General features: G+C 48.7%; 1 protein-coding gene across 2 annotated transcripts in view; it reads right to left on the bottom strand.

Annotated features, from left to right (window-relative positions):
• The window catches only part of Mylk (myosin light chain kinase), a 250871-nt gene that overhangs the window by 33985 nt on the left and 195161 nt on the right, over positions 1-21725 (bottom strand). For both annotated transcript variants that reach the window (XM_036203911.1, XM_036203910.1), the window contains 4 exons: positions 19345-19395; positions 18479-18606; positions 16007-16160; positions 7752-8054 (listed from right to left, as the gene is read on the bottom strand). In XM_036203911.1, coding sequence (XP_036059804.1) covers positions 7752-8054; positions 16007-16160; positions 18479-18606; positions 19345-19395 — 636 coding nt within the window. The remainder of the gene's footprint in view (positions 1-7751; positions 8055-16006; positions 16161-18478; positions 18607-19344; positions 19396-21725) is intronic.

Here is a 21725-nt window from a genome sequence, read left to right as displayed (position 1 = left end):
AAGTATGTGTGAGTGTGGAGGATAGTGTGGAAATATGAGAGAGTATGTATATGACAGTGAGTGTGAGCATGTATCCATGAGATAGTGTGTGAATATGTGAGTACAATGATGGTAGTGTGAAAATACATGACAGTATGAGTGCATGTAGGGGGCAGTGTATAGGGGACAGCATGGAAGTGTGTGAGTGTGACTGTGTCAGAAGGATGTGGATGTGTGCATATGAATCTGTGGGACAGTATGGGAGTGTGCATGTGGAGTAGTGTAGAAGTATGTGAGTATGGGTAAGAGGCTAGTATGGATGTGTGAGAGTGTGTGTGAGTATGCATGCATGGGGTAGTGAGGAAATGTGTGACATCAATATCTGTGTAGGGGTTGTTTGTAAGTGTGTGAACGTGATAGTCTGTTGAGAGTGTATGTGGGAATGGGATAGTGGACAAGTGTGGGAGAGTATATATGTACAGAATAGTTTTGAAGTGTACGATAATGTATGTGGGGGTATTATGGAATGGTGTGAGTGTACGTGTGTGAGGCAGCATGTCGGTGTAAGTGTGGAGATGTATGAGTATATATGTATGGGATAGCATAGACTTGTGTGAATGTATATATATATATATATATATATATATATATATATATATATATATATGATAGCATAGGAGTGTGTAACTGTATGTGTGTGTGTATGATAGTTTGGAGCAGCGTGACTGTGTATGTGGGATGGTATAGAAGTGTGTGAAAGACAGCATGGAAGCATATGACTACATATGTGTAGGTTGATATGGAAGTGTCTGGCTGTATGTATGTAAGTTAGTGTAGAAGTATAATTACATGCATGTGACACAGTGTGGAGGTATGTGAGTGTGGCTAGTACACATGTGAACACACATGCGAGTGAACATGTATGTGTGTGGGACAGTGTTGGTGTATGAGTGTGAAATATACCTGTGAGGGACAGCATGAGCGTGGCATTTGCCTGAGTGCACTGGTATGTGTGTGTGAGGGATAGTGTGGCATGGGCAAGTGTGTGTATGGTATCAGTGCAAAAGTATAAGTGAGATGTGTGTGAGAGAGAGTGTAGAAGTGTGTGAGAGTGTGGAAATAAGACTTGGGAGGAAAAGCTGACTTGCTGAAGCCGCCACCAGAGCAAGGCTGAGGGGGGCCAGCTGAGGGGGGCAGCTGTGGGGGGCAGCTGTAGGGGTAAACTGTGGGGGGAAACTATGGGGAGCAGCTGAGGGGGCAAATGTGGGGGTAGCTATGGAGGGCAACTGGGGGGCAGCTGTGGGGGGCAGCTGTGCAGGGAAACTGTGGGGGCAGCTGAGGGGGGCAAATGTGGGGGTAGCTGTGGAGGGCAACTGGGGGGCAGCTGTGGGGGGCAGTTGAAGGAGGGCAGCTGTGGGAGGCAGTTGAGGGGGGCAGCTGTGTGGGGCAGCTATGGGGGGCAGCTGTGGGGGGCAGTTGAAGGGGGGCAACTCTGGGGGGCAGCTGAGGGGGCAGCTGTGGAGGTAGCTGAGGGGGCAACTGTGGGGGTGCTTGTCTTGTGAGATCAGTGCACAGGGGGCTTGCCAGACACGGGGGTGGGGGGCACAGTAGGGAGGTCTGTGCACCAGCATGCTGAGCTCAGCAGTGCTCTCAAGGCCCTTGTCTGTGGTGGAGGTGAGAGCCGGGGAGCAGGTGCAGCTGGATGTGCGGATGGCAAGTGCATCCTTCGAAGACCGATGGCAGAACCCACGGGGACCTAAGCAGAGAAGTGGAGGGAAACTAACCCAAGCCCACATAAGGGAAGCACCTCTTGCCAAAAAAGAGTTCCGAGAGCTTAGTAGCATAAAACCAGAAGCTGTGATCTGTTTAGAGTTCTTAAAATGCTGCTGACGAAGTTTAGTTTTAGAAACCTAAACACAAGGGGCCTGGGAAGAACAACACAGAGAACAGCCCCGGGAAAGCAAAGTGGGCGAGGCAGATGAGGACAGCGCTGGGGGTGGAGGGTGCTGATGGCTCACTCTCTGGAACCCATGCGCCTGGCACTGAGGGGCTGGCACTGACTGGCACTATGCAACTCAGCGACGACGAGGATGACCCAGGAGCAGTGCTCCTTCAAGGCGAGTGCTCAGGGAGGACTGCCTCGTGCTGCCCCTGGGTGTGGCTCTAAGGAATGCTGTGAAGGCCACGTCAGGGGCACTTCTCCCACCTGCGGCTCTGGCCAGCAGAACGCTGGACTGGGCACAAGAGGTGGATTTGCCTGTGGCCCTTAGTAGAGCTTTGGGAATCTGTTCCCAGGACTACCTGTGGGCAGCTAGGAGGCTAGGGCGGAGCTGGACAAGTGTGGAGAGTTGCTAGAAGGAAGAACCGCTGTGGTAAGACAGACAGAAAAGGTGGGAAACGGGTGTAAAAGGAACTTGTGCGAGGGTGTTTACCACTTACGAACGCTGTGAGTTGAGGGGGGAGGGGGTCATTCATGTTATGCCTCACACAGGAGGACTGGAGGCATATGGAAGCCATGCCAGGATGTACTAGAACGAGAGGGTCAGCAGATGCTCAGACTAGTTCAGTGATGATATTTCACATGGGGTTCAAGTCCGGTGGTCCATGACTGTCTGGTAGACACGAATCACCCGCCCAGGTCTTACAGTCAATGAAACAGCATTTCTTCCTGGGAAGTTCACTGTCCTGACCTGTGTTGTCTGGTCTGAAGGAGCGGTTCTAATTTAATTTGATGATTACCCTACATTTCTTTGTTTCCTGCTGTATCGTGCTGGTGCGGAAGCAGAGCATTCTAAGCAGCAGAGTGCAGGAAAGCCAAGGCAGGCTTTCTTGGCCTGGAGTCTACAGAAGTGGTTTGTGTTCTGCTTATGACGGAGTGACTTGTGCCATGAGCTACTCAGAAGCCTTTCCAGCCACCTAGCACAGGCTTTTCTCCAAGCCAGCCTTGGAGAGGGACTTGGTTCTGGAGTTGGCCTCTTCCCATTACCCTGCCTTCAATCACAGAGTTTGCTTCCTGGCCTGCCCGCCTGTGTGAGCACCACACCTGCCCTCACACCTCACAGCTTATCTATTATAGTTGGGGATCAACCCCTCCACCTCCCGGAGATCCAGCTGCCCTCTGTATTGTCCAGGGCAGCCTTCCTCTGAGAGTCCTCCTTGAGATCCCGGGATGCTGGAGTCTGTCTGCCTTCTCATCTTGCCTCCTTTCTACTTGTGTGTCGAGATGAGCTGAGTGGAGAGGAGGAGAAGAGTTGAGGGAAGCCATGGTTCAGTGAGCTGAGCTCCTGGACTGTAAGCAGAGGTAGCCATTTCAAAGGAGATGAGCCTTTGGTTTCCCTCTTTCCATGAAGGAAGGAGATACAATTACAAAAGAAAGGACTTCAACTTTAAATCTTTTTTTAAGCATCCATTTAGTGGGCTGGAGAGACCACACGGGGATTAAGAGCACTGGCTGTTTTTCCAGAGGACCCAGGTTTGATTCCCAGCACCCACATGGTGGCTCACAACTGCCTGTAACGCCAGTTCCAGGGGATCTGATGCCCTCTTCTGACCTCCTCAGACACCAGGCATACACGTGGTGCAGACATACACAGAGGCAAAATACCCATATACACACTTTTTAAAAACCTGTTTAGAACGAGCCATAGACCCACGAGCTCCATGGAAGGGCTGTTTGGAAGAGGGTTCTGAGATACTTATTGTAAACAGATGAGCGTCGTTACCCTGTGAAGGCATTAGGAGAAGACCAGCAAAGCTCTGGGGCCCCTCACAAAGCAGATCCCATCAAGTCTCCATGACAGAACTCTGTCCCTTTCTGTACAGAGGACTGCAATGTGTTCAGTAAACACTAGAGGGCAACCTGGCTCTGGACACCGCTTCTGGGAGCCCTGTAGAGCCTCGGCCTAGCTGTGTAGGTCCAACTGCCCTTGGGTGCAAGGAGCTGACTGGCAAGGAGCCTCAGCCACAGCTGTTTTGCTAATAATTCTGTTCCCTAGAACAAATTAGGATGGAGAGGACTTCAAAGTCAGAGCGGGATCAGCGGAGAGCGGGACCTAAGACTTAGCTGGAATGGAGCGGCAAGGTGGGGGCTCTGTTTGCTTAGGCCTGGGGAAACCGGGTAGGATGCTGTCAGGTCAGGGATCAGAAAGATGGCTCTGTCCTAGGGGAGCCACTGGGGCTGGTGGGAAGCCTTCCTCTTCAGTCTCCCATGGTACCCCCAGTGCCTGGGGGCAGCCCCCGGTAACACTGTAGGGATACAGGACGTCTGTGGGTGAATGGAGTGAGGGATGGGTTGAAAAGAGATGGAACCAAGGATCAAGACGAAGCCGAAGACGGAAGTTGCCAGGACAAGATTGATGGTAGAAGGTAAGTTGTTCAACACAGGCTGTGCTTTGCGGAGGGAGGGTTAATTGGCATTGCTTTTAGTAAGACCCTTATAGCCCACTATTCCACTGACGTGACCTCCTACGACTTCTCCCACCTGCCCACTAATGCTTCCAAACTCACTCCCCACCACCTTCCCAGAGAGCCATTTCCACTTTTAGTGGAGAGAGCTACCCTTGCTTAGAACTCACAGCACCTGAGGACGCCACAGAGGACTTTGGCTTGGGCATCCCCACCCTCCTCTCCCGCTTCCTTTTCCTCCTCTCCCACTTCCTTTTCCTCCTCTCCCGCTTCCTTTTCCTCCTCTCCTTCTTCCCCTTACCCCTGTCCTCTACTCTCAGGCCTAACTTGTGTGAACTATCCTTTCCCTCCTCCACCCTCTTGGATAAGACAACTGAGCCTGGAGTGGGAGTAGCTTCCTTTCTGGAAGCCCTGGGTGGCCCGGACCCCTCCTTTGGATTCTAGGCGATTCCCCACTTCTGATTGTCTATAATAGTGGGAGGGTTCTGAGGCTATATAAGACTGCCTGAGGTGGAGTTCACGGGCAAGGCCACTGCCCACCAGCATGGCACTCTCCATAATCCTGGGCACTGCAGCTCTGGCCTCCTGAAAGCCATGCCTCACCTCCTTCAGGGTCTCTGGATTGATTAGGGAGTCTGGTTGCTTTGGGTTTCTACATCAGGGCGTGGGTAACTTCCAGTCCAGCCAATGAACATGTTTTCTCTTTACCTGTCACTCCTAAAATAATATCCTAAAGACACCCCCTGATCCACCTATCCTGCCTGCTCCCCAAGTTGTCCAGTGCAAAAGGATGGTGTGTGTGTGTGTGTGTGTGTGTGTGTGTGTGTGTGTGTGTGTGTTGGAGTGTTAGGAGGCAGCAGATGGTGGCTTTGTTATCCAGTTTTCCCCGACATACATTTGTGAGCAGCCAGTGGATGGGAACCTTGTGGAAGCTGTCATAAGCCAGGGCCCAGGCCAGCTTCCTCCGGCAACTGTGGCTAATCAGGGAGCCCTGTCTGTGTCCGCCTGAGGGTTCAGAAGTGAAGGTGCCGGGCATGCAGCTGGCTGGCTGGCAGCAAGAAGTTGGGTGTTTTCCACCAGTAATTCTTTCCTTCCCTCTGGAGCACTCATTTGAGGGCTGGTTTATACCTAATTTTGGAAAGCCAGGGGGTCATCATAAAGACAGCTACACACAGGATACCCTGGGTTACATGGTGCTTCTAGGATGGGCCCCTCCCTGTCTCCTTTGATACCGTAGCAGACCCACCATGCTGTCCACTTGACATCCTGAATACCTCTCCAAGAGCACTGTCCCTTCTGTTCGCTACCTGCTCTGTCTTAAGTCCATAACACTCTTCTCCCTGCCTCTGCATAAACCTCAGCGTAACAGCCCATGACTTCCGCTCATCCCCTCACCAGGGCAACCCTGTGGAACCTCTATGGGCTTCTGTTTCAAAGATCATGACCAGACACCAGCAACTGCAGCGATCCTGAGTCCCCATCTCTTTGTCTTTAAGAATTGAATGCAGCGCGCCTGCAACTTGTTCCCGCCCCGTGTCCACAAGGAACTCGGGTTTCTCACAGTCCTTTCTTCTAGTCCCACAGGCTTTCACACTGTGGCATTAGTGCTGACCTTTCCTAGCCTCTGGGTGACTTTATTGGTGTTACTCAGTTGTCCATTAGACAGCAAAGCTTTCCGAATCTACAGCCCTTGTTCGATCCTTCCTCCCAAGGCTGGGACTCGGCCCGATGACCCCTCCCTTTGGGTATCCCTCAGATACCTCGACTAAACTAGTTTGAAATGAAAACCCTCCTCATCTCCAAGGCTCTCCGTTATCTAACCTTCAAGTTCCTCAAGCCAGCTGGGGAGACAGCCTGACTAACCTCTTCCCTCAATCTAACCCCAGGAGAATAAGCTCTGGGCTGGACAGCTCTGGGTTCAGGCTTCTACTCACCATTCACAAGTTCTGTGACCTTAGGCAAAAAGTTCCACCCCTCTGTCTCCATCTCCCCTCTGTCGGAGGAGGGCAATGGCAATATCTGTGTTACTGGGCTACTAGGACTGAAGGAAATGGAGAATGCAAAGTGATGAGGATGCTGTTAGCCTATGGCAGATGCCCAATGGCTAGCATTAGCCACATGACTTAAAGTAACAAGCCTCTAATTGTCTGTTGAATGTGTGCTTAGTTATCCAAGCCAGGGACTAGGGAGTCATCTTAGAATTTTCTTATCTCTCTCTAGCCCCCTCACCCCCAAATCACCAAGAGCGGTCTACTCTATCCTATGGGGATTTAGTTCATGCTCTTCCCATCCCTCTACTAGGTTATGATCACTGAGGCTCCTCTGGTACCTGGCTGACTCCAGACTCGTCCTTCTAATCCATCATCAACCCGAAGGCTTCTCAAATGTTCATGGGTATAGGAATGCCTTCAGGAGCAAATTATCTCAAAATGAAGCTTCAGGAAGCCCGGGGATACCTCAGCTGAGGATACACAAGGCTGCCACTTGACAGCCATATTTGAGTGGCAAAGCTCTACTCCTTCATACGTATCCTTTCTAAAAGACCAGCCACATCATCTCAGCCTCTCGTCTGCAAAGCTTTGGTGGACACTGTAATTCTATATCTAAACTCTCCTTTTCACTTCCTTCTGTTCTAGCTCTACAACATGTGCCCTCGCCACTACACTTGAGCTCCTCAAATGCCACCTGCTTCTGCCACTTCCTACCCTTGCTCAGGCTGTGTCCTTTGTGTGGAATGCTTCTCAGGGTCCCAGTCCCTTTTCCCAAGACACAGCTTATGTGTCACTTCCTCCAAGAAGCTTTTCAGCCTCCCTGGCAAGATTTTCCAGGCTTACTGTGCTATCCTTTCATCTCTGTATTTACATCACCCTGGTGAGATGCATTCTGTCTCATTGTATATTCTTCCTTCAACTTAAGTTCCTTGTCGTATCTGTCCTGTCTCCTAAATCCTGACATCGGGCAGACACTCACTTGTGAGAGCAACAGAAAGCAGGGAAGAGATGAGAGGTGAACATAGGAGCCTGAGGTCTGCCTACAGCCTGCCTGCTGCTGAACACATCATCATCCTCTGGTGTCAGGGTAACAATTTCTGGCACAATGTTTTCATTGAGCGTGATATCAGATATCAGACCCTAGGAAGGTATTTTGCTGGACCACATCCTCAGTGCATTGGCTAATGAGTTTTTGAAAGGCCCTATGAACTTCTTTCAAAGTATGAGTCAGAAACACAGTTTTAGAAATCAAGACCACCAAAGGCCCTGCCAGTCACCCCTCTATGTCTAGTCTCTCTGAATCTCCCACCCTCTGTGGAATCTGTCCAAATTCATGCATAGTTATTTCAAGCCCATGAAGAAATGAAGGCAGCCTACCCTCAGGTTTCTCTCCCACGGCTGTGAGCTCAGACTCCTGGCTGGGCTCGCTGGTTCCATAGACGTTGACTGCACGCACTCGGAATTTATACTCGCGGTCAGGCAGCAGGTCTTGGACATTAAAAGAGGTGCTGCGGCATGTGGCTAGTTCTTTCCACATCTTGTCCTCAGTGTCCCAGATCTCAACATTGTAGGACTGTACGGCACTACCTCCATCATATGAAGAGCCATACCAGGACAGGGTCAGCGAGGAACTCCGTATGTCAGAAGCACAAGGTGTGCCAGCTGGGGGGTCTGGCTTATCTGGAGATGAAGAAGTATAATGTCACTCAAATTCTATAGAACTACAGAGAAAGAACTTCCCTCAACCCCAATGCTGCGAATAAAATCTAGGATGCCTCTCTCTCATACACGCATTCCACCTCAGAATCAACCAGTCCTAAACTGACAACATTCTTGAATTAGCTCTGCCACAAGGAGAAACTGGCTAGTGAATTCAAGTTCACTTCCCAATGTCTTGCTCTAACTTTTCACAACATCCCTGGGTTAGCAATGCACAAATTTACCAGTACTGAAAGTCCCATATATACCTTCCTGCTTGGAAGAAACTCCATCTTTGGCTAATTGTTCAGACCACAAGTCATGCTTTCCTGTACTTTGTCCAAGTCATAAACATACTTTTTTCAGAGTAAACAGATCTAGGAAGCTGTGTAGGAGTTGTGCACTATTTGCTATGAAAAATATGTTTTGAGAGAAAGTTGTGTGTGTGAGTGTGTGTGTGTGTGTGTGTGTGTGTGTGTGTGTGTGTGTGTGTGTGATGTCATGGGTCTTTCAGGCTCAAAGCCAGAGACCTATAACATCACTTTCTCTGGAACTTGGAAATGCAGTTCCATTAAGGGGCCTAATAGCAACGCAGAGAATTTTGTTAAGTCAGGTAGATCAGGCTTTGAACACAGATCTGTCCCCACTCCATAGCTATTAGATGCTCTGTGCCTCAGTTTCTTCATCTAGACAGAGTGAAGTGAGGCATTTGTAGTCAGTGGTTGACTTGACCAATCGTTATTATTAATAAGGAGCTTTCTTTTCTTTTTCTTTTCTTTTTTTTTTTTTTTTTTTTTTTTGGTTTTTCGAGACAGGGTTTCTCTGTAGCTTTGGAGGCTGTCCTGGAACTCGCTTTATAGACCAGGCTGGCCTCGAACTCACAGAGATCAGCCTGCCTCTGCCTCCCAAGTGCTGGGATTACAGGCGTGCGCCACCACCGCCCAGCCAGGAGCTTATTTCTAATCTTATAGTGGATTTAAAACAAACAAACAAACAAACAAAAAACTGGGGCTGGAGAAGTGGCTCAGAGGTTAAGAGCACTGGCTGCTCTTCCAGAGGTCCTGAGTTCAATTCCCAGCAACCACATGGTGGCTCACAACCATCTATAATGAGATCTGGTGCCCTCTTCTTGCCTGCAGTTGTACATGCTGTATACATAAATAAATAAATCTTTAAAAAAACCAAAAACCTACTTCTGTCTTACCTCTTTGTTGCTGTTTTGGATTTTGGTGCTGCAGAATACTACACATGCCAAACACATGCTTTACCATGAGGCATCAACCCTTACCCAACATCTTCAGCTTTCATGGGACTGGTATGCAAAAGTGAACCACAACTGTAAATCATCACTGTCCCTGACTAAGGGATAGAAAATGAGACACAAAAGAGAAGTGACCCTTTTGGCTGGCTGCCTTCCCACTCAGATGACCTTGGCTTAAACCAGTAATGCTGCTCATTTCAGGCCACATCATGGTAGCCAACAGTTTAACGAGGTCCCTGAGTTTCCCTGCATGCTATTAGTTGCTTATCTGAACAAAACTATTTTTTTCTGATTAGTTTCTGCCGTTGTTTGGTTAGTTACACATATCTGTTAATTATAGAAAACCCTTCATCCTCAACCAACCAAGCTTGAGTTCCCTCACAAAATAGCAATTAAGACCACATTATGTGGATTTGTATGTGAATGCCAGTAAATTTAAGGCCAGGTTATCTGTCTTTCTTACTGGGAAGACAGTGTTAACATGTACCTCTTAGGATTTCTGCAAGTCCTAAGTAAACAAAGACAGACAGATAAATAACTGACTTCTATCTCCTCTCTTACTCCCAGCCAGACAGGAAGGCCCAAGGGATTCTGACAAATGACCCTATGATCCTGTAAAGAAACATCTGTATGTGCCTATAAACACACACACACACACACACACACACACACACACACACACACACGTATATGTATGCACATATAAGAGTACATATTCATATGTACACACACATTCTTGTCACCCTCCCCTCCATTTTAATTATTTTCTTCTCTTCTCTTCTCTTCTATTTATTTATTTATTTATTTATTTATTTATTTATTTATTAAATGGGGGTCTCATGACCCACAGTGGTCTTGAACTCATTCTCTAGTCCAGGATGATCCTGAACTTTGGATCCTCCTGACTTCGCTTCAAGAGTACTTTGATTAGAGGCATGTGCCAGGACACCTGGTTCGTATGGTGCTGGGACCTCGAATTCAGGGTTTCATGCTTGCTAGACAGGTACTCTACTAGCTGAGCTCCACCCCCCAATCCCAAGTCTCCCTCTTCCATATTCCAGCTGAATATTTACTGCTTGGAGTTCATTTGTATCCAGAAACCAAAGGCTGGCTCTGCTCTGAGAGTGACTCTGGGGTCACATCACAGCCACCCCTCATCACTGCAGCCCCTGTCACAGGCAGGCTGGTGGCCTCCTGTAATGGAGACACTTTCAGTGTTTTTTTAACTCATGGCAGGGCCACTTCCCAGTGTCACAGTCATGCTGGAGGCCTCCTGCAATGGAACCATTTTCCCTGGTTGTTTAAGATGTTCTCTTAGAAAATCTGTTTGTTCTGAAGGATATATTGGTCTTTTTAGAAACATTTCTGGTGTTGGCAAAGATGTTTATTATTCTAAATCCTCTTAGAGGCAAGTGGTTCAAGTCCTCTGGAAACCAGCTAAGGAAGTAAAAGAGCCTGCTGGGGGATGAAAGGTCCTCACTGTCCCCACCCCAGAGCTCCTGGCAGACTTAGTCAAGGAGGTTTATACAAGTGAATGCACTGTCCATTGGCTGATTCCCTCCTCTCTGCTTTGCTTTAGAAAAAGACAGCTCGCAGGGTGGTGGTGGTGCACGCCTTTAATCCCAGCACACAGGAGACCTGATCTACAGTGCGAGATCCAGGACAGGCACCAAAATTACACAGAGAAACCCTGTCTTGAAGAGAGAGAGAGAGAGAGAGAGAGAGAGAGAGAGAGAGAGAGAGAGAGAGAGAGAGAGAGAGAAAGAGAGAGAAAGAAAGAGAGAGAGACAGCTCAGAGAGATCAGCTCAAGAGTTGCTATGTGTTCCTATCTTGAGACAAGCATCTCTAATTTACACGGGATGGGAGTTTCCCTCAGGAAGCACAAGAAAAGGTGCAAAATGTGGGCTGGGAGGCTTGTATTCCCAGTAAAGGTTGCCACTGTGAAGGAATCTGGTGCCTAGTGAAGAGTTCAGAAGTTCCAGAGGTTTGGGATCCCTCCTCCATGCATGTCCTCAGAGCCATGGGCTGTGTCTGACACTCTCTGTTCTTTCAACCTACAGAGCCCACAGGAGTTAAACTAAGCATCGATGAGAACCCTTGGATGGGACCAGGGTTCTCCCATGGATCTCCTTGCTAAAGACAGACACTTTCAGCCAGGGCAGTACCTGGCAAACAGACTGGCCTGGTGTCTGCGGCTGGACCCATGCTTCCTCAGAATTCTCCCAGGGCTCCCTGGAGACATGGCTGACAGAATGGGAAGCCCTTCCAAGGAAAGGCCTCCTTATAGCTCCAGCTGCAAGATTCTGTGCTCAGTAAAGGGTTCCTATTGCTGGGAAAATGGATGAGCTTGTCTGCAAGGCTTCCCCCTAGCCCGGCTTCCCCTTGCCTGCTTTGTGTTTGCCCACACCAAGTCTGTCTGGGAGCCTCTAAGCCCACCTAGATGGCCATCCACAGATCCCGAATTCAACAGCTGCTGGGCTGAGCTGCAGCACACTCTTGGAGGCGACTCTTGGAGGCTGAGGCTTTGTTCACAGTGTGCTGGTTAGTCTTAACTGTCGGTCTGACACAGCCAGGAATCAGCTGGAAAGAAAGTCTTAACAGGGGATTATAGTGAGCAGGTTGGCCTGTGGGCATGTCTGTGGGGAATGTCTTGATGGTTCATTGATGCCAGAAGACGCAGGCCATTGGGGATGGATGCCTAGCTTCCCTAGGCAGGGGGGTCCTGAACAGTATGAGGGGAAAGAGCCAGCTGAAAGCAAGAAGGTAAACAAAGATGCATTTAGTCTCTTGGCTCTTGACTGTGGGTGTGAAGGGACAGGCTGCTTAAGTTCCAGCCTTGGGGATGCCCTGAAATGACGGACTGTCACCCTGAGTTGTGAGCCAAATACCCGACCCCCACCCACCGGTCAGGGTGTTATCAGAGCAAACTGGAACACTCTCTGGTGAGCGACAAAGCCATTGGGAGAGTCCCACAGCTGCACCCCGACAGTTTGGTCCTCTCTAGGGCATCAGGTAGAATGAGATGAAGGGAGCCTCTTGCTTATAGGAATGAACCAAGGAGGAGTACCTCCCGCCCTTTCAAACACACACGTTTTAGACTCAGGAGGTATTTGGTGTATGTTGTGTGTCCAGGGTTCTCTCTACTTTGTTTTTCTCCTTTGGAGTTAGGTGGAGGCCTGTTTTTCTACTGCTGGGTGAGTGACATTAAAGAATCCATCTGGATCGACCGCCCCTCCTCCCTCCTCTCCCAGGCCACACAGAGCAGTGGTGCAGGCACAGGCCCAGACCAGGCAGCGTTGCTAATTCTTACGCTGCTTCTGAAAATATTATCACAATTAGTCTCGGAAATAGCCAAGGAGCCTTCACTGAAACTGAGGGAAGGGCTAGTTTTTATTGATTTGAAAATATGAATCATGGGTGATCTGAAAAGAAAATAGCTCTTCAAAGAATATGCCATAAGAGATTTCTGCAGCTAACGAGTACAAGTTTCATTTAACTGGCCTTATTTAGCTGGCCCATCAAGTGGATGCTTTTCAAGTGCTTGAAAACTGTCTGGAGTAGATGGAACAATTTCTGTTTTATCTCATTTACGTTTACATCTACTTAGTAAACGCTGATCAGATAATATGCAGATGTCCCTGGAGACACAGAGGTAAATCAGCTTAATCCTGGTTGACTTTGGCCTAAGTCTAAATTCACGGGCTCTGAATGAATGTAGCCTTGCCGAGGCCATCAATACAAGTCCTCATTTTATTGAGTGAGTCTATTCTTAGCTCCGGGGTGGGGGAGGCAGACAGAAAGCTTGCTCTCCATTCCATTCCCTCCCAGGACGGCATTTAACCTGTTGCTTCTGCCAGCTGGCAGGCGGCCACGCCGATGGCCCTGTCAGCACTGGCCGAGGAGAATAAGAGACTCAACCATAAAAGGCCAGAACTGCAGCTCCTTCCAACGGGTCTGGGGGAGGGGCATGTGGCACCGCACAGGGGCGGCCCCAGTGAGGGCAGGGCGTACTGCTTCCAGAAAAGCAGTCCAAAGTTTCTGAGCCCAAGGGTACCCACACAGGGGCAGGTGAATGGGAAACACGGAGGAAGAGCAGGTCCTGGTGCCCGGTGGTGGCAATGGGGTGTGAGCCGATCCACGCTTTCAGGTATAGGTCTAAATGTACAGCAAGTGGGATCGCCAGCACCAATCCCAAATCCACACCCAGCGTCACCAAAGAGAGAAAGAGGGTGGACTGGGTTCTCTTTTAGGCGAGAAGCTCATTCCGTGATCCCTTGGTACACCCACTTCCCAGAACCCTGATCCAAGGAAGCAAAGAGAGGGAGGGCTCAGAGGAAGAAGAAAGGAATGAGGGACATGGGTCAGCGTGATGGACACTGAGTGAAGACACAGACAGGGAGGGGAAGGACAAGAGAGAGGCAGAGATAAATGGAGTCCGTGGTGGGAGTGTGCACGGATGCTCTGTGCTCTTGAACCGTCTTCTCTAAGAACTCACTCTTTCCTACTGCTCAGGGCCCGGAGAGAGGGAGATGCCGCAAGGCTCCCCAGGATTCAAGGTGGGAAATTTTATGGGGCACAGAGGTCAACAATGAACTCCCTAGCATGTGGCAGCTCTCCAGATTGTGTGTCACCAAGAAGGGTTCCCCAGACACAAGTGTTTTCACCCTTTCTGCTCGTCCACAGGCCCATGGGCACCTCTGGAGGGCAGGTGTAGGAGAGGGTGAGGCTACATCTCCCCGTAGTTTCCTTTCTAGGTTGGAAACATACCTATCCATCTTGAGCCTAAGGTGAGGGCATGAGATAAAGATGGAGGAGGAAAACTGGACCGAAGCCAAGGACCATACAGTGACAGAGCTAAGAAAGCGTCTAGGTCATCTCCAACCGCCAACTTTATCCCTGGAAAATTCCACAGACAGATTCTGATGCATGAGTTCTAACCACTGTGGCCCACAGTCCTTTTCTTCTGTAGGTCCAGGGTGCAGTCTTCACACCGAACTCAAAGGACATCCTTTTTCTAATTTTTACAAAGGAAACTCTATAACCTCGAGAGTCAAGATTGACTGGAAAAACCACTCAAGTCTACTGTGCATGGCAATAAATACCAGGTCAAAGTCTTTTATGCACCCCATATGTGGAGGCCCACACAGGCACAAAACACAGTCTGCTATCCACCTAGCTGCCCCTTCGTCCCTCTCCTGTCCTGTGCACCTGCCACATGGGGAACCATGACAGGAAAGGCACTGAACATTACCCATGGGAGGAAACCAGTGAGCAATTTAGATGTGTCAGAAGACAGACTAGGGCATCGGGATAGTTACTAGGAAGGGGACATGCAAACTTGAGACTCAGCCTAAAGGTGTGTTCAATTTAGTGGGGAGTCACAGGTAAGGAAAGGGGAGGGAGTTGGGATTAGGAGTCACATGACTTCGGAGGAGCAGTCTCTGCAGACCAAGGGTCATGGAAGCAAGGGGCAGGTAGCTGCAGAGTGCCAGGGGTGAAGGAGCGGAGGCTCCTCTGACACAAGGTTTGCCTGGGAAAGCAAATCACTGCAGGAGGGGAATGCCTGTGCATTTGGCTAAGGTGGCGACTTCTTCTGATGCTGTGAGGAACAGGAAGAGAATGAAAAGTTGAGTGAAGTAAGGATGGTAGAGCCCCAATAGCCCGGGAACTGGACCAAAGAAGAGAACCCTCATAAAGACAAAGGGGAGCCATTAGTGGTATGATATACAGATACCTGGAGGCCACCAAGTTCAGCAGAGTCTTGCCTCATATCTCATAGTTCTAAGTGAAGCCAGAGGGTAAGGGCTTTGTTTGAGTGTTGGGGGGATGGGAAACGTGTCTCAAGAAACAGCATTGGCCTTCAGGACAAGGACAAAGAGTTCTGAGGGGCACTGATATCTCAGCTAGCCCCGGGCACCCAGGGTATAGCTTGGAGTGTACAGGTGATATAATTTTCATGCTCCAATGCCCTATGGAGGTGGCATTGATTCTGGGTGGCGATTTGAAAGGTGTAGCCATTTGGATCAGATATTCCCCCATAAGTCTAGGGTATTTGGATATTTGGTTCCCAGTTGGTGGTTGTTTGAGGAGAATTCGGAGGTGTGGATTTGCCAGAGGAAGTATGTCACTGGAGGTAAGTTTTGAGGTTTCAAAAGACTTGAGCCATTTTAAGTTCACCCTCTCTGCTGCTTGTAGACAGAGATGTGAGCTCTTAGCTACTACTCCAGTGCCATGCCTGCGTGCCTGCTGCCAGGCTCCCCACCTTTATGATGATAGAGTCTTATCCCTCTAGAACCAAAAGCCCCAAATAAACCCTTCCATCCAAGTTGCCTTGTTTCAGCACAGCAATAGAAAACCTAACTAAGACACAAAGGGAGTGAGATACTGGTGGACATGAGGTAGAGGAAGTTTAGGTGCCAACAGGAAGACCTGGCGTGGGAGGGCTCAGGGTCTCCAATGGCCAGGAAGGCAGAGAGGCAGGGAGAGGAAGATGCTAGGGGCGTGAAGTAGAGGCAGGTACAGAGTCCTGCATCTGTTTGCAGGACACTGTTTTGAGAGTGAGGGATGGAGAAGGCGGGGAACTAGGTAGCAGGGAGATGCTGATGCTCTGGGGTTCATGCCTTTGGCTTCCCCCATTCCTCAGCCTCCCTGCTGAGTGTTTCTGGGGCTTACCCACGACTGTGAGGTTGACTTGGGCCTGCCTGCTGCCCAGTTTGTTCTCTACCATCAACGTGTAGCAGCCGCAGTGCTCCTGGCGCGCTGCCAGGATGGTGAGCTTGCTGCCGCTCTCACTGTTCTCCACCTTGATGTGCTCGCTCTCCTGGATCTGCAGGGAGAGGCGGGAGTGAAAAGGACAGACAGGACATGGGGGAGGGAGCAGGGGGTGTTCCATCTTGTCTGTTGTGGTGCGTGTTTGTAATGCTGCCTCCGAGGGAGTGGAGGGTGCCTGGTGCTTGCTGGCCAGTCGGTCTAGCACAACTGGTGAACTCCAGGCTAATAAGACGTTTTTGTCTCAAGGGAGGTAGATGGCTTGCCTGAGGATGACAGGGTGACACCTGAGGTTGTCCTGTCTGTCTGTCTGTCTCTCTCTCTCACACACATACAAATAGAAAAGAAGCAAGGTAATAGGGGGTCAATTCATGCTACAGCATAGATAAATCCTGAAAATAAGAACAAGACCCCTCTTCCCCCAAAACCCCAAACACTCAGAGACAAAAGATGATGTGATAGATTGCAGGTTCCATCTATCTGAAATGTCCATAATAGCCAAATCCATAAGGATAAAACGTAGGCTAGTAATGGCAGAGACTGGGGGAAGAGTCCATGATACTGGTTTCCAGGGTGAGGAATCAGGTAACGCTAGTGTGCATACAATCTTGTGTATTGACTAACATTACTGAATTGTATATGGTGATTTTAATACCATTGAATTGTATACAGTGATTTTTAACTAATTAAAGTTAAAAATTTAGCTGGACATAGTAACACAGGCTTGTAATTGCAACTGCTCGGGAGTCAGATGGATCACAAGTTCAAGGCCAGCCTGGACAACTTAGTAAGACCTCCTCAAAAGGCAAAAGGAAGATTGAAGATATAGCTAAACGGTAGAGCAGTTTGCCCAGCGTATGTGAGGCCTAAACCTAAAATTCAAACCTTAGTACAGGAAAAAAAAAAATTGTAGTTCCTCATGGTGGTTTTAATGAAAGTGGTCCCCACAGGCTCATCTATTTGAATGTTTGGTTCTCAGTTAGTGGAGTAAAGTTTAAAATGTGTGGCCTTGTTGGAGGAGGTGTGTCACTGAGGGTGGGCTTTGAGGTTTCAAAAGCCCAGGCCAGGCCCAGTCTTACTCACTCTGTCTGCATTCTGCAGACCAGGATGTGAGCTCTCAGCTACTGCTCCAGTGCCATGCCTGCCTGCCTGCAGCCATGCTCCCCAACTCTGATGGTCAGGGACTCACCCTCTGAAACTAGTCCCCAATTAAATGCTTCCTTTGTAAGTCGCCTTGGTCACGGTGCTTCTTCACAGCAACAGAACAGTGACCCAGACATCCTTCAATTGTGTCAGCGACATTTCATGCACTCGTCACACAGAGCCGGCGGCCATCACACTGGATAGCACAGATTCAAAAAAGTTTCATAACTGCAGAAAGTTCTGTACTGACTCTGATTAATTGGCTCTGAAAAGGGATGAGATTCTGCCTTATCCATCAGTCTAGGAAGGCAGATCACATTTTCTTCTCCACCTCCACTGAAACCAGCTCTGCTTTCTCTCAGATACTTGCGGCCCATCTCTTGGCTATGATAATCTTCATGGTATGGAAACAGTGAGAGGCTTAAAGAGAATCCTCACACCTTCTGTAGGGTTTCTAATGCAGGGCCAGCCCATTACTCTGGGGTGTCTGCTGATCACACACATGAGTACTGTTACCCGGTAAAGAGCTGGGTCCTCCAAGTTTCCCTACTAGCTGGTTATTTGGAAATTCAAATGCTTTCATAGGGAGCAAAATCATAAATTGTAACTATACTTCTAGGTCATTCAGACACAGTTATATTTACTATGCAATGTATGTCCCCAAATACCTAGGCCTGCTTTGATCTTTTGGCATGTGGTAAGTGGAAGCTCTAACCAGGCGGGAATCACAGAAGTGATGGTGTCTGAGAGGTCATCTGAGACTTTTGACTTCCTGCCTCCAAAACCAATTCTAGGCAGATGGACTCAGGCGAGGGCATGAGTGACCGTATTAAACCAACTGCTTATAAAAACAGGGCTTATTGGTAGTCACAGAAGAAAAGACGAGTACGCACTAGCTTTGGTGGATAGGTTACCTCTCCCATTTCATTCTTTCTTTTTTCAATAACTGGGTTTTATGATGCTAGGCAAGTGTTCTACTATTAAGCTATATCCCTGGGCCTTTGTGCTTTATTTGGACAGGATCCCGTAAGGTTGGCTGGGCTGTCCTGGATCTTACAATTCTCTTGCCTCAACCTTCCAAGGGCTGAGATTCCAGGCATGCACCACCATCCCCATTGTGCATTTCCATTTCCAAAGGGGAGAAGAGCAATGTTCTCTCCATCAGAACATCTCTGCTCTTTTTGGCCCATGGGCAATAAGCTGTCCTGAGACCACTCTGCTTCCGTGACTTACCTGCTTCCGGAACTTCATCCATGTGCAGGTGATGGGCTGGGTACCAGTCACTTTCCCAAACAGCTCCACAGGCTCTCCAGCACGAACCTTCTGGTCCTCGGGGAACTGGATGATTTGAGGGGGCATGGCTAGGAGGGGACAATTAGAAAGTGAGGAGGGGGTCTTAGACACGGGGATCTCACTGGCACTGCCAGCCACGTTGGTCTATTGGTGTCTCTCTTCCCTTCTGGAATCTTTAAGATAAGAATGGAGGTACTGACCCCTGTTCCAAAAGACCTGAGTGTGGGGACCTTGCTAGCCTTGTTTCCTCTTTAGAATGCCCAGAAGTGACCCCCACACAATTTACACAACCTAGTTCTTCATGGATTGGTTGTGGTGGGATTTCTGCCTCCCTGTGGCCTGAATCTCTGTCCCAGCTCATTTCTTAATTTAGTAGTGCCTTGCGACTAACCTTTCAGTCACCCTGGCTGGTAGGCTCAGTGTGTGGTTCGTGCCTTCCAATGTCTTCCCAGGGACAACAAACAAGGACATGCAGAACAGGGCCTAAAGGCGGCATGATGTGGGCCACCCCTATGCAGGGTAGACTGGAGGGCTGAGGCTGAGGCACCACTTAGCAGAAGGGACAGGAAAGCCACCAGCAGCCTGTGATGCGGCACACACAGATGGAAGCAGAGGAAGGAAGCCGGAGAGGATGTGGGGGTGATACTGGCTGGGCATAGAGGCTCCCTAGAGGAGGAAGAGGCAGCCCAGTGTGTGGAGCATGAACAAGGGGAGGGTCTCCTGACCCATTATGGTTAGTCAGAAGGCAGAGGAGAAGGCCCTCCGGCAGATGACCCCCTGGTCCTCAGGAGGACTGTGGCTGTTACCTGCTTTTGTGGGTGTCTTGGGGGCAGGTTTCTTTTTCACAGTTGCTTCACCTGAAACAAAGACGTTTACAAGTTATGGAGTGAAGAAGTCAGTTCTCTTTGCCCAGAAAGCTCCCAGGTCATGGGAGGAGGTTGTCCCTCCCGCTGGCCCCTCATTTATAGAAAGCTGTCATTCTACTATGCCTTCCCACAGATCTCCTTGCCCTGATGCAGACAGTCTTATTATGAGCCAATGAGAATCAGTTTTCAAGGGCCGCTGTGGGGGCCTCTAGAACCAGCAAGATAGATGCTCTCAAAACTCTAATGCCCCCCCCCCCGCCACAGTCCTATTTAAAGATGATAACCAATAACTCACTAACTAAATGCTCACCATAACTTTCAAGAAATGCAGAAAGGAAATTATGTCAGATAAACCAACTAAAATTAGCCTTGGTATGGATCCAAGGGTCTCCAGCTTCCTTTGAGTCACAGACTGTGACTGGTAGCTGTTTCTTAAAAACACAACACAACACAGAGCAGCATAACAAAACAACAAAAATCCCCAAACCAAACATTTGTTGAATGGGCCAGTGAATGAATGGAAGCTGGGAGTGGTGACTCATGCCTGTGTCTCCGCCCTTGGGAGGTGGACTTAAGAGCACTGTCGTGAGTTCAAAGGCAGCTTGGGCGGCATAGTGAGTTCCCAGTGAGCCCGGGATGCTAGACACTATTGGAAGTCCTGACCCTCAAAAATGAGTGAACGAATGAATGATATCTTGCATACTTCCCTTCCTCCTCTATGTTCTCTATCTCAACAAGAAAAGTGACTCGTTAGCCATGTCTCACAGCACCAATCTCCATACCTGGCTAAACAAAAACATGATACACAAGCAGAAACACCTGTGTCATTTCTCATGGCTCGATTTCATATTTCTTTCAGGTTATTTTTAAAAATGAAGATATAATTACACCATTCCCCTTCCCTTTCTTCCCCCGAAGCCTTCCCTTTCTCTCACAATTCATGACCCCCCCCCTTCCTTTAATTGTTGATAAATAATTTTTCTCCTTAGCTAAGAGGAGCCAGATTCAAAGGCTCCTTACTGTATAATCCTACTTAGTTGACACTCTAGAAAGATAAAACTGTAAGAGAGACAAGGTCAATGGCTGCCAGAGGTGTTGGGAAGGGTTGACAACGGCACGGGGAGACCTAACTTGACTGGGGTGGCGGCCATTAAATGACCATTCAGGACTCACACAACTATGTACTACAGCAGATGTGCAGGGAATTTACACTTTAATACAGGGGCGGGTGGGGGGACATTACCAAGGGGATCTGACATACATGCCCTACACCAATCCTAGCCCTTGGGCTAGGGATTTAGCTCAGTGATTGAACGCTTGCCTGACAAGCACATGGCCCTGGTTCTCATTCCAGCACCACAGAAACAACACACACACACACACACACACACACAGACACAGAGAGAGAGAGAGAGAGAGAGAGAGAGAGAGAGAGAGAGAGAGATTGTAGCACTACTTACAGCCCTTACCCTGATTTATTATCCTCCTTAGTACTTATTATATGGCAAACTATATCTTCACTTGTTTTATTCTCTGCCCTTCCTTTCCCACTGAAGTACAAGATTTTGAGGTGGAGTGTTCCTGTTGTTCACTGTTATATATCCAATGTACCCGACATACAGTAGGACTTAAGAACTGCTTGCTAAATGAATGAATGGGTGATGTTGAGTTACTTGGCTACTGCAATATAGAGAGAGACAGCCCTGGGGCCAGGCATGGCTGTGGACCTGCTCTATGATCACCGGTGGTTTGGCTAACCCTGAGTATTTCCACAGAGGAGACGGTGCTGCCACCCAACTGATAACCCTGGGGAAAAGAGGGGACCTCGACAGAAACACCTTAAGACCATACGGCTGGCAACTGTGGCCTAGTGGCTAAGTCTAGGGAAGAGGCCCGATCCCCTCTGGCTGGCTGCTATGCATGAGCGCTATCTTACTGTGGGCCTACTGTTTGCTACTCAGTACACACTACAAAACTGGGTACTAGGGGAAAACTGAACAGATATAAGAACTTGGCTCTAAGGTTTTAAACACTAGGCAGTGTGGTCCACAAGAAAGGCTTTTATCTCTCTTTTGCCAAAAGGAATACTTCTAGAACAGGTGAGAGTATTTGGATGTTACCAATAAATTAGATTTATTAGATTGCATTGGTGTTTTTCTATTTTAATTACTATTAATGTGGTTTATAGAACAAGTTTAATTTTAGGAAAAAAACCAAACATTGAACTATTTACATATTTAAGGTCTTATGGGTATAATTTTCTTTCAAGCTGCTTGTAAAGCATAATTATGTTAAGTATATATGTGCTTGTGTGTGTATAG

Source organism: Onychomys torridus, chromosome 12 (assembly GCF_903995425.1).
Source record: "Onychomys torridus chromosome 12, mOncTor1.1, whole genome shotgun sequence".
NCBI classification, from domain to species: Eukaryota; Metazoa; Chordata; class Mammalia; order Rodentia; family Cricetidae; genus Onychomys; species Onychomys torridus.
This window is presented reverse-complemented; position numbering and strand designations above follow the sequence as displayed.